Source organism: Diaporthe citri (assembly GCF_014595645.1).
Source record: "Diaporthe citri strain NFHF-8-4 chromosome Unknown scaffold_9, whole genome shotgun sequence".
Taxonomy (NCBI): Eukaryota; Fungi; Ascomycota; class Sordariomycetes; order Diaporthales; family Diaporthaceae; genus Diaporthe; species Diaporthe citri.
Genome location: NW_025064854.1, coordinates 2,333,296 through 2,346,306, shown reverse-complemented (window position 1 = coordinate 2,346,306; position 13,011 = coordinate 2,333,296). Strand labels below are relative to the sequence as shown.

Below are 13,011 nucleotides of genomic sequence, written 5' to 3'. Positions count from 1 at the left end.
CCAAGTCGTTGAGGGCCTTCGTCCTGTCCTCCCTCGTGCTGATTGTAGACCGTGCGGGACTCACTCCAGAGTCTTCCAGTACCATCTCAAGCTGTGCACCTCCAAACTCCCACCAGATTGCTTCTTCCATTACTCAATCCTTGAGGTTATGTTTCTCCCACACCTTGTCGCTGTAACCTCTGACGGAACGGCCGGCGGCCTTGCATTCCGTCGCGGTGTCTGCGCTCATTATCCTCCTCGCCGCGTCTTCGTCGCCGAAGTAAATTGCTTTACAGTACATCTAGTATTGTCCGGAAGGGTGGAATACCACAGTGTCTGGTCCTTCGTCTCCAGCGTGGGCCTTGTCACTGGCGACAGCACTTGGAACTGTTCCGGATTGCTTGAATAGCCACGTCGATGGATGAGGCGCTCTAAATGTGGTTTTGTAAAAGTTCGACATGAAGCCGTAGTCTTCATTTTCATTGTGGAAGAATGTTGGGCCGTACTCTTCGAGATCGGGATTTTGGTCGCCCTGTGCTGGTGACAATGCCGGTGCGGCCCTGTGTTTTTGCTTTCGATTCTGCTTCGGTACCATTCTACTAGGGAACAATGTTCGGAAACCGTTTGCAGGTTACTTGATTTTCAAGACGTGATCCTCGGTATCCTTTAGATGAAGATATGACTTTGTGGCGCACAAGCAGCGCGTTGCAGTTGTGGTTATCTGGCGCCGGTCTACGTCTAGAGCCTCACGGGGTGCATATGTTGACTCATTCGGTAAGTCAAAAGCGTCTGAGCCGGACACAAATCGTTCCTGCCCAAGTAAAATAGCGTATTTGAGTGGCGCCTCACGCACACGCCATGCTGTCCTGGCGCCGCGCATGAGCGCTTCACATGTAGATTCGCCGACGTGACACAGTATTCTCATTTCATTGCACCAGCCATTGCCATCGATCGAGCATTCCAGATTCGGCCTCGTTGGCTCTTTCTTTTTGGTGCGAAGTCATTAATTCATATCGGAAAGGGGAGGCAGAGAAGCCCCTACGTGGAAAATCAACAGCGATAAGACACCCTGTGACGTCGGATGTAGTAGCCTGTCGCGAGACATCAAAGGAGCTGCCTTCTCTTCTGAGCAGCACATCCTCGTCTGGTTGAAAGGACTGGAATGGAACGAAGAAACCGGGTATTCAAGTGTCTGACAATGATATTCTTATCCGAGAGAGACTACTCAGTCTCGTTTATATACGACAAGAAGCTGCTGACTGGCCATCCATTTGCCGCGTTATACTCTGCCAGATCCGTTGTCCCGTGGAGGACTTCATAACTAGTCATGCTTCCATTGAGATCACCTGCATTCCCTTGAATCGATGCGGCAACCCGCATGCCTACTTCACGACCTTCAAACCAAGCCCCGTGTAGGAATCCGAAGTATTGCGCTGAGTTGGCTTCGCCCGCAAACCAGAGATTCTCAACATTAGCCCTCAAATTTTGATGCCTCTCAAGCGTGGCACCAGTGGGCCAATTGCTATATGAACCAAATGACCATCTCAAACGCCCATCAGGTCAGCCTCAGGGTCATTCAGACGTTACCTACCAGGGGGAGGGGGGGTTTTCATTAACATCGCACTACTATATTAATGGCATAGCGACATAATAGTAACATACAATTAAGGTTTTAATATGCTTTTTTTATACATATATTGCATTATTTACATATTACTAATATATAATCGTTCTTAATATGCTATGACATTATATTAATTCTTTAATATAAGGGTAAAAAAAAACCTCTTTTTTTTCTTTATCCCTAACTTAATTATTTATTTATTCTTTATTAACTTAACTATTTATTATAAAAGAATCTATAGAATTATGAAAATATTTAAAAATAGAATAAATTTAAAGTTAATAAGATTTAAATTAAAGCTTTTAATATAAAATTATAATAACATTAGCTAACATATAATTAATATTAACATAAAGTTAATATTAACATAATTTAAAGCTTTAATATAATTTTATTTTAATAATATTTTAATAACCTTTTATTAGCATTTCACTAAAATTATGAAATTTCAATTAAATATCAAAACATAAGTGTATTACGTGACCCAGTCAGAAACCCCCCTCCCCCCTGGTAGGTAGCGACAGGGCAGACTCACTCCTCTTGGCTCCATCTTGGATACGTGAACGCAACGGGTTCTGGAATCTCTTTGTCGGGAAACATAGCCCGAAGCACTTCAAGAGCATCGGCCTTGGTCTCCTCATCAGACTGCTGTTCGACCTGGTATGATTGAGACCCCACTACTGTAGCAAATATTATGTTCGAGCCCGGCATAAATCCGGGCGTTGAAAGTGACTGCCAGACAGGGTAACGGCCGCGCTCGTCGGGATCCGCATAAAGGAAAAATTGCGTGTCAGGATCCCAGAACGTCTCGTTGAATTGAAAGAAAATCTTTGTGTAGGTTCCCATCTGGAATGACTCGATGGCTTCCGATTTCCAGGTCGGCAGAGGCGGGTCAAAGTTGACGATTTCGTTCTGCAAGACTCCGAGTGAAAATGTGCAGACTGCGTGCTCTGCTTCCATGCATTCGTCTCCGTCATCGAGTTGAACAGTGACGCCTTGTTCGGAGTATGCCACACTTGTGACGACTCTCTCGAGAAGCAGCCTCGTATCATCAGCAGTTAAGAATTCGTTGGCCTCGCCGATCACGAATTTGTTGAAACCTTGCTGGTCCGTGACGAGGTTGTTCTCATCGCTGAACTGGTTGAACGTGAGGTTGTTCCCGGCAACTTCAAAGACGAAGCTGCTCTGCTCTGGGGGTGCTGATGTCTCCCAGTCCCAGCTCCACCACTCCACCGCCTGGGCTCGCATATCCTTCTTCGGCTTCCAGCCCGCCATGCTCAAGCCGGTACGAGCACTGAGATCCTGAAGGTTCCCGCTGAGTGCAGCACCGGCATTAGCCTCCGCCACTGCGTAAGTTTCTTCCCATGTGTCAAGAACGGACGAGTAGTCGTTCGCCCCAGTCTCATCGTACGTCAGGATCGAGCTGTAGTTCGAGTATGTGTTCGAGAGGTTGTACTTCTTGCCGAATGTCCAGATCGGATTTTTAGGTCCGCCTGGTGACCCCAGTCCCTGGATCCAGTTGGCACCGAGCTCAACGATGTAAGGACCTGACCCGTCGGGCTTGGAGCCAAAAGTGGTGTGGGCAACACGTCCACCAATGTAGTTGTTGCGCTCGACGATGATGAAGTCTGTGACTGATGCATTGGATAATGCCTGTGTGGCTGTCACTCCTGCTACGCCAGCACCGAGTATCACCACTTTCGTCTTTCGGCAGGTAGTCTCGTTGCGGCGAGTCACTGGTGAGCCCGCTGCCTGAGGAAAAGCAAGACACAGGCCGAACAAGGTGGCGAGCAATCGTGGGGTTGAGAAACGCATGGTGTACAATTTAGGTGCACATTTTAGGTGCCCCCTCTGAAAAGCGACTGGTGGGAATATCGAGGAAATACTCAATCCATTCTACCTGAGGAAGGAAAGATATAGAGCTGGAAGAGCTGGCCTTCCCGTATCATTCAAGTCAGTTCACAGGCTCTGGAAATCTATGTACCCACCGACAAACATTGAGACCCCTCCAATTGAAGATAAGCCGAAATCATGTACGCAGGAATACCTTCACGGATGAGCGGTCTAAGATAAGTCTTGTCCGTGGTGCTGCACCTAGTACCGACCCGTGCGCTCAACTGTCGTCGACGCGCCGGCACCCTTCGGCTCCACTGATCATTTCCAATCCTACGAAATGCAAGGTTTGATCTAGTGAGATTGATAGTTTACGCGCGCATATGGTGTTGTGTCGGCGGCACACCCATGTTAGAAATGTAATTCTCCAATCCTAATCTATAGTCAACTGTGGTCAAATTTATTGCCTATTCTGGCGACTGGCTTGGCAACAGGACCCACCGCATCCCGTCGGCGGCCCGCTTGGACTTGGCAAAATAGGTATCGCGCTGCAATCAGGCAAGCCACCCTGCCGAGTCACCGTCACACCGAGTAGATACATAATACTTGCCGGGATTTTTGGATGGACACCTGAGTGCATGAGAAGGCGCCGCGCCCCTCAATTCGAGTATGGCCATCGACAGGATCGACTTGGTATAAGTCAGCTCTTGGACACCTTGCGGAGTTTTGATTGCCCGCAAGCAGAGACCCTTCAGCTATAATGTAAGTTTGTAAGTGCGAGATAAGCTTTCGGGCCTTACTAAGAGTATCTCCTAAAGCCCAGCGGGGGTTTGAGGTTTCATTGGCAAGCTCATACCATCTCATCTAAACTTTGGGTCGGGATGTGGGATGAACTAATTGCACCAGGTTAGAGTTGACGTTAAGTGAGCATACAATTCTTGTTACCTACTAGTATATAAAAAAGCGGAAAAGTGCCCCTATAATTTGCGGGGTAGAACACATGTGGGGTGGTATCGAATCTTACGAAGTTTCCAAAGGTTAACCATGCGTATTCGACATTGTATTTTTTTTTAACGCTGGGTGTTTTAGCATTTATTACTGTATGAAGGGACTGGATGCATATTGCTTAAGAAGCATATGTATACAGATTAAAAACGAGACCACTTAATCATGCGTATGTGACGAGGCCAGCAACTAGCAGTTTGGGAGTCGCTTTCTCGTACCTACGTAGCCGGGACTCAGGCAAGACAAAGCTTGGGCTTGTGCTTACCAGGTAATCTTGTTTTTGAACCGTCCCTAGTCTTGATTCCATTTGAAGTTAAACTTGAGGTATTACATGTAGCCTTCCCGATGATTGGCAGCTTCAAAATTATAGGCACATAGGAGAGTTTCCTGTTCTTTTCGGCTCCAACCTATCGATGCTGGTTATGCCCACAATACTGTAAGTTTGACTTCTATGAATCTGTGTGGTTATTCATAATGCTTTTTCTGATATTGAAAACTTTAAGAATGTTAATTTTTAGGCAGGAAACGCTTTCCCCGAGGACCCGTGTTCCCAGAAAAATGGCGGATGTCGACATAAAACCTGTCGCTTCAGGCGGCGCTGTTGTTGCTGGTGGCCAGGTAAGAACGGGGTCATTTGCGTATCAGGCTTAGTTAATCCTCATAACTCACCTAGTCATTTCGCGTCATCTATGTTGTTAATTCCAGACGCTTTAGGACATCTCATTCACAATCAGCCCCTCGCCTTGACTCTCACCTTCGCACACCATTATTGGCCACCAGTTGGCAGCCCAGGCAGGCTGCGGGTTTACTTGCTTCTGTAGCAGTATTGTGATGGGCTTCTCCGTCCTTTGTGCGGCCTCAGCCGGTACCGTCTTGCCTAGGGCCGCTGAGCTGGCGAGCTTGAGGCTCCAGTGGTCGGGATGCTTGTAGTACCATTCTTATGCTATCTTTACAGTAACCCAAAGCTTGTTCAAGATGGCCCAGTGTGATTTTCGTTTCTTTCCTTGGGGGGGGGGGGGGAGATGAGCCAAGTGGCGACATGATCCTCGTCCTGAACTGTGTCCTTTCCCCGTGAACGAACAACATTGGAGCTTTGGAGCCGCTGTCGATATCAACAGTGTTCAAGTGATTGCCATTTCAACTCTCGTCTTCCCCAGAGACTCATATAGCTATCTAGTTAAGTCGGCTGTGGCAATATTTGAAATCGAACCCTGTAGCCTGCCAACGGGCTTGTAAATTGTTGTGTATTGAGCGACGAGGGCTTCGATGATGGCCCCCTACCCATCTTCAAATCAGATATGATCTATCGCCTGTTCGCATCATAAACCCAACTGAGGCATTCATGGTCCCAGTAGCCTCCCTTGTGGGTATCCCAAGTCCATTCGCACCAGTTCATAAGATCTCTGAACTTGGAGCGACAGTCATCGCCATCAATGGTGACTGGTCTGTCGCACAGGTTACGGACGTAGTAATCAATCTTGCGCACAGGGCCGATGATCTTCTCCCAGTGAAATTCGTCGCCCTTGCCGTCCAGGGTCTTGCCAGCCGCATCCCCACATGCTCCATTGAAGCCTTCCCAGACGTTGCCGCGGCCCGCCATGCCGCCAGTGCACCAGCAATACTTCTCATCGTAGACTTGGTTGCAATTGGCTGAGGTCCCTTCGCCGTTGCGCCTTTCTAGGTCTTCGGCAGCTTTGAAACCAGAAGCACAGAAACGATATCAGCTTTTTGAGATATCACACTTGGGGAAAGGTAGGTGAGTCTGATAAGACATATAACACCCCTCGTGGACAGGTAAACAGTCCACCAACTCCGATTGCGAACAGCAATCACACACCTCTCGAGGACACTTTTAAATATCTATTCAGCTCTTAACTAAACACCCATTTAGCTTTAAACTAAATATTAAATATCTTTTCTTAGGAATTTATTTATATAATATAGGAAGAAAGCTCTTTATAAGGCTTTATCTCTTTATCTCCTTTCTTATTTATTTTTATGAAATAAGAGATTTAAAGTATTTTGGTCTTTAGTTAAGAACTAAACTCTATAGCTCTTAAGGTTAGGGTAGCCAAAGGTGCGCGCCGAAGCATATATTTAGCTCTTGGCTATCCATATGTGTGTCCACCGGTGTGTCCACAACCGGTGCGGGGGTGTGATATCCTCTACATACCATGTGGGGAAGGAGAGCCCAACACAGTTCCGAGGAGAAGGGAAAGACCGCCGGCGCCGAGGAACTTCATACTGGCGTTAATAGAATTGGCACAACGTTCTGAATTGAGCTGATTGGTATGAAATGTACGGGACAAAGGAATGAAAACTGTTTGTCCTAAGGATTAGTGGTGATCGATTGATGTTTTTGAAGCCTGATCAAATGGCCAACAGAACCCTCCCTTTTATATTTACAACTTGAGGTATCGCCGTGCTATACTTGCAGACGTTTCTAAGAAGTGGAGACTCACTGCCTCTCATAACAGCAAAGGCCAAGAAAAAGTTCGGCTCCACCGATGGTCGTCTTATTTCCGTCAAGCAAGCTGGAGAAGACAGTAAAGATCAACCTCCGTAACAGTCAGCGCCGAGACTCATGGGATTCCTCTCATGGTAAAGAGTGCACTTGGTTTCATCATGGCCTTCAGGCTTACCCAGCCTCTTTCTTTCACAACGGGACTTGCCACTCAAGATTTGAGATTTCAGCGCTACCATCTGCCTTGCACAGCACAAGCACATGCTTTACTATCCGATGTGCACATTTAGTGGAGACAAAGGAGGCTTACCTCAGACGATAAGCAGCACTATTGAGCCTCGCTTACTGATTTGACTGTTGCCCTTACATTGAGTCGAGTAGATCATTCTCATTTGAGTCAAATCTCACGCCGCTTCACTCTACGAGACTGGCAGATCAAAGTGTCTTTATTACCAGATCTACAATCTCCCAATGGCTTATTCCATCCATTGAGCGTAGCAGCAGACTTGTAAGCTCTAAGGTTGCGGTCTTGTGTTATGGTCGACACTTTGGTAATACCGAGATCTCTCCGTTCGCTGCTCTTCTGCTGGCAATATCTGACATCCGTCTGTTCGCGGCAAGTGGACTGAGCCAGGAAGGATTCCCTGATGATCACGTCTTTCCCGATGCCGAAGGAGAAGATCGACGTTGAACTCCTTCCAAACAAGGGTATTAATGAAGTGGGGAGCAATCTCTCAAACAACAATCAAGGCATCAACATGGCCAAAGCGGCCTTGAGAACGGCGAGCACTGAGACCAGGAATGGCGGCAAACACCCGTCGAAGCTCAAGTCTCTTTTCAGTGCAGAACAGCATTATGAATTCTCCGAACGGTAGACCGAACCACGTCGCACTCGTCGCATATTGATTTTATCCTTTGCACGACGCAGTAGATATTTCCGGAGAATCAAGGCCGTCATTCATGCATAAATGCATCTCTACCTCCTCTCCCCGGGATCCTCCACAGAAGTAGTTCAAGATGCCCTCGACAGCAGAATGAATCAAGCTCAAATTCAGGGAGACATAAATCCCGCTTGATCATGTAGCCCACAGTTCGGTGGCCATCAAACATAACCATTTGGCCACATTGAAAAATTATGGTAAATTCCATACCGATCAGCTCTCGATCCATGCCGAAGGATCCAGCCCAGTCTCTTTCTTCACCACGGCATGTCCGAAATAAAGACCTTCTGCTGTTAATCATAGCCAACTCTGACATGGCTGCGCCTGGTCCCCCCTCCTCTGTACAAACGTACATTGTTCGTGACCGACCACTCACACGCCGATGTATCAACTTCAGTCCCCGTTGGGCTCTGAGGCATGCTTGCCTCGAAGTAGCAGCTTGTGGGCATTGAGCTTCACGTTGGCATTGGATTACGGCCGCGGCCTCATCTAAGAGCCTCGGACCAGGCATGGCTCACTGCAAAGGGCCCGCTTGAACCGGCACGGCCGTCTGCTGTCCGTCCTTGCGGTTCTGGTAGCCCGGCCCATAAGGCTAGCTGTAGGTGCAAGAATTCAAGGTCTGATCTCGCATGGGACTTTATTGTAGTTACTGCTCTGAGGAGCCTTTCCAGAGACCTGATAATGACCACTTACTTCACCAGAACAGCAGGAAACGGTTTTGTGCTGGAGCTTGCCGTGGAGGATTTGGAAGTGACCCGCGCTGGGGATGTGGGATGCTAATAACATCTGGTCATGCGCCGCAATCTCTCAATAGAAATCATACCACTGGCTAACCTCAGCTGTCCTCTATTTGTGATAGTGCAGAGCAATACCTGGTAGTAGTGAGTGTGTTTTTCGGCTGAAGATTCTGTCAAACCAGACCTTATTCTACATGGGCACAGAATACGTAGCAAGCCTTGCCCAAGGACCATGCCTCCGAACTTCTAGAACCTCTGGGAAATCATGCACGCTTATGAAAATCCCCTCATGCATCACAGTGGGATCATACACTGCCGCATGTCGAAATCCGGGTCCGTGTTCACTGTCCCCGCCATCACAACGCCCTAATCTTATATCCCATCTGCGGTGTGTATCTGAGTGACTGGCTTGAACTCGACTGCAAGACAGTGACTCAGAGGGTGTGTCTAAAGAAAGTGACTGAGCTATTGTAGCCAGTGAACTACAAGAGAGCGTCGGATGGAGGCGCTCACCCGCTCCGTGGCTTCGAGGGTGAGTTCCTCAGTTGATGCTACCAGTCATGTTGTGCACGCCCGTCTCTTTATGACACCCTTTGGCTCTTTTATCAGCCCTTGAGAGTTCAGTGATTGGTAAAAGGAACTGAATTTGATTGCCTTCAAAGAGCAAGGTTAGCAGTCTTCTGGGGTCAGTCCCAGAAGTCATAGTTAGATGCTGGCCAGCATGATATGTTTAAGCATGTGATTGACAGTCATATTTCAATATATTTAAAGACGTCTTGACAGCTTATTTCAACAATAATCTCGGCACTCTCCATCAAGACACCCACAATCCACTTAAGAAAATTGAACCAGGCAATGTAAGTTCGTGGCATGAGACAAGAAAACACCCTTGATGCCTGAAAGTGTATTCCTTCCCACCAAACAGAAGAAGGGCTTGTACTTCATCTTGCTTATGGAAGACATCTCCATACGCACAGTGCATGCGAAAGAAGCCAGCTTCATCTCTAACTTCCTTCTGCAATAGCTCATGAGATTAATACGAGACACACATACGATCCGCAAGCCTTCGTAAAAGGTAAACTGCAAAAGCCCTTCTCCATGCCCAGATCAGTTCAACTGACCCCTTGCAGAGTCCTTTGGCATCCCTCGAAGTCTGTCCTGAGCAACGCATTCATTTCACAATGGCCGACTCTAGCAAACCTCAGACGTGCAGCTCATGCAAGGGGGAGGGAAACCAGGACTGCCACAACCCGTACTGTGTCAATGGCCAGGATGAAAACTTGAAGAAGAAATGCCCGATCTGTTACGGCACAAAGAAAGCCACGTGCACAGATTGTAACGGGACTGGAAAGCGCTAAGACAAGAGTCCCACATCGACGCCCATTTTCCGACCAAAAGTTTTATCAAGTTTCGCTGCTGGTTGGTGAATGGGTTCGTTGGGGGGGGGGGGTTCTCCCTGTTTGCGGCGATAAGTCACGGATGGCAAAGGGTTAGCGGGTGACAGCGCGAGGGCAAAAATAGTTCTCACTACGTTGCAGAGGTAATACAGCCTTTGCCACAGGTCTTCTTCAACAAGTCTTTGCTTCTTTCTTTTGCTTTCTGACATCACTCCTTCCGTAGCACTGTTTTACACTGTCTTGTTCATATGTGATACGGTTTCTTGATTACCAATGCAGGCACGCATAGACATGCCGTACCTACTGTCAGCAATGTTGTGCGCCTTCGAATTTATGCTTTTTGCCGCTGTACGAGGAGTTCAACAATAGTGTCACTGTAGTTAGATGAGAAACCTGGCTTGAAAATACATCTGAGTATCGATGTCGCTCACCACAGGTCTCATTTTGACTGGGCCGGCCGTTTGGGGAAACGTAATGCTGCTGTCGTAGCTTGACCAGTTAGGAAAAGCCGTCGAAATACTGCTTTCTGGATTAGCAAGGGTGATTGGCTCGCTACTTTAGGATCTAAAGGCGAGGGAAGATCAGCCCAATTTAGTGTGGATATGAGACAATTGCCAAGTCCCCTGACTACAGGTAAAGGATTAGCTTCCACTAATGCTTCAAGTAGTCTCCCATAGACTCAAGAGGATGAAGCGGAGAAAGTCAGACGATGTAGTCGGGCAGAAATTCATGGGTGACGGAAGTACTCACCACGTTATAATGTCGATTAGTGCGAACCACGGTTTCAGCAACAAACAAGGCCTCATAGAGCAGACACTAACCACATCCAGCTCGACACAGGCTTTTTCTACACTTCAACACGCTGCTCAGTTGACATGAGCACATTTCAGCTCGTCCCGAAAGTAAGGTTCACATTAGAAAGGACATTCTGAATATGCGATATGTATTCCCATTCTAGATGTCGTATGTACGCCCCCGGCCTGACGACTTTGCTTATTTTCCGTGCAAGCCGCGGCCCAATTCGCATCCCGTAGCTATATGAAAACGCCCGACTTCAAATCACCTTAGCAATAGAAGGCTATAGTTGACCAGCCTAATAAAGACCAACGAGGATGTCACCCCTGACACGGGCCGAGAGATGGACCTCAGCCTCCAAGTCGAGCTTGATACCGACGGTCAGAGCGGCAGCCTTCAGGTTGCCGTTGTCGTCGACTGGGCCCTTGAGCAGGTTGCCTGTAGAACATCGTAAGCAATTGCTCCCTGGGTAATGGGCGAGGTCACCGGGTGAGGTGTGATGAGGACTTACCGACTGGGCCGTTGGCCACGCCGGAGAGGCCGGGGAGCGGGAGGCTGTTGCCGACTTGGCCCTTCATCTGACCGTTCTGCATGGACAGGTCGAACCCACGTGGCTGGTTGGGGTTCTGGCCGGGGTTGGGGCCGACGACGCCGGTCCTCTGGGGCTCGCTGGGAAACAATGAAGTGAGTGGGTATTTCACTAATGTGGAAGACTGGACGCGTTGAGATTACTTACGGGCTGCTGGAGGAAGACATTTTCTGAGGAGCTGGGGTGATGGTCCTAGGAGCCGGTGCGGTAGTTTTAGGAGCCGGTGTGGTGTTGGTGGTGGGAGCAGGTGTTGGCTGCTTCGGGGGCGACTTGGGAGTCTGGGCTGCTGGAGGTGCTGGCGCTGGCGCTGGCTTAGGAGCGTCGGCGGGCCTTGGAGAAATATCCTTTGGCTTATCGGACACTTTCAAGGTCTCAGTTGATGCTGGGCCCTTCTCGTAAGGAGGAGGTGGGGGGCTTGCGACTCTTGGTGACGGTCTGGGGCTCTTGCGGAGCTCCTCGGCCTTGTCCTCGTCTAGCTGCGAGAGGTAGAGATTCCTGGTGCGCCGTTTGCTGTCCGACGCCTTGTTATCCGTTTTGGGGTCTGAGGAGAGACTTAAAGAGCGTCTCCGGGCCTGGGGGCTTGAGTCTGAGGTGCCAAAGGACGGCTGTGTGGATACTCTGACCGGAAGCCGGAATTTCCGTGGAGCTGCAGAGGCGGTATCTGACAAGGGGGATGGGACGTCGGTGGGAGATGTATTAGAAGCTGAGGACCAGGAGCTGCGATTAGATGACCTGCGAACTAGTCGTTGCTCGGGGGAGGTGTTGATGAAGGATCTTCGATTAGATGTGCTGTCCCGTCTAGGAATTGAAGAGTCGTTGTCCGCCGGCGGAGGAGAAGATATAGATAATGGTCGAAGTTGAGTTAGAGTTGTTGCCATTGTGAGTCTGGAGCTGTCCGCCATTTATGCCCAAGTCATGGCGGTACACTTAATATGCGGGCTGGCACAGGATCCCTCCCCGGGTCCCCAGCCGAGCATCTTCGCGTGTCAAAGCCGCGTGCGGGTGCATCAATGCTGTGCGGCTCCATCAGCCAATACGGCGCTGTCGGTCGAAACGATGCAGCCGTGGCAGAGGGCAATCGAACGGTCTGGTTGCTCGCTGCGACTGAAATCGTCCCATGATCTTTGCAAATCGAACAACTTTGTTTGTAGGGATCCTGGTATTGAGACCCGGCGAGCTTAGTGAAACTGACTATGAGCGATGCATGCGGTCCGCCGTGTGGTGGGTCCAGGGACCGCTGACAGGAGTTGTACCAGAGAATTGCGGCCGCTGACTACTACTACTACGGTATGCATGAAATACGCCAGCTGGCGGGAGACCAGAGGCTATCGCCAAAGAGGACATGTTTGATAGCCGCAAAAGGGTCAAAGCTCCTCGTACGAATATCCCTGGGCGCGTCCAGCCTCCTGGAGTCGGATGGACCCGGGCGAGCTCTTGATCGGATGGTTTTGTCGAGGTTGCATGGGTCCTGATACAGCTATACCAAATCCCCCGGGATTTCGAGCCCTGAATCGTACGTCGTATGTTTCCGCGATTCGTAGAAGCGAGTTTCGCATCCCGTTTCAGTGGGGTCCACAGCTGCACGCCCTCCCCCAGCACACAGACCGTGTCAAGATGTTTGCCACTCGGCGTCGGCCAGGCTGGGCA

At 49.2% G+C, this 13,011-nt stretch overlaps 3 protein-coding genes across 3 annotated transcripts; all 3 read right to left on the bottom strand.

The window, feature by feature from the left end:
* Nucleotides 1-2,134: 2,134 nt before the first annotated feature.
* Nucleotides 2,135-3,418, bottom strand: INS49_015735 (uncharacterized protein; the record flags this gene model as incomplete). The annotated part of the gene is made up of 1 exon (XM_043176413.1): nt 2,135-3,418. The coding sequence occupies one exon, from the start codon at nt 3,416-3,418 to the stop codon at nt 2,135-2,137; it is 1,284 nt and encodes a 427-aa protein (XP_043019868.1).
* A 2,326-nt stretch (nt 3,419-5,744) lies between these two features.
* INS49_015734 (uncharacterized protein) lies at nt 5,745-6,684 on the bottom strand (the record flags this gene model as incomplete). Its single annotated transcript, XM_043176412.1, has 2 exons — nt 5,745-6,133; nt 6,615-6,684. 2 exons carry the CDS (start codon nt 6,682-6,684, stop codon nt 5,745-5,747), a joined length of 459 nt encoding a protein of 152 aa, XP_043019867.1.
* Nucleotides 6,685-11,073: 4,389 nt separating this feature from the next.
* On the bottom strand, nt 11,074-12,570 carry INS49_015733 (uncharacterized protein; the record flags this gene model as incomplete). The annotated part of the gene is made up of 4 exons (XM_043176411.1): nt 11,074-11,213; nt 11,287-11,444; nt 11,512-11,874; nt 12,557-12,570. 4 exons carry the CDS (start codon nt 12,568-12,570, stop codon nt 11,074-11,076), a joined length of 675 nt encoding a protein of 224 aa, XP_043019866.1.
* Between the last annotated feature and the right edge of the window lie 441 nt (nt 12,571-13,011).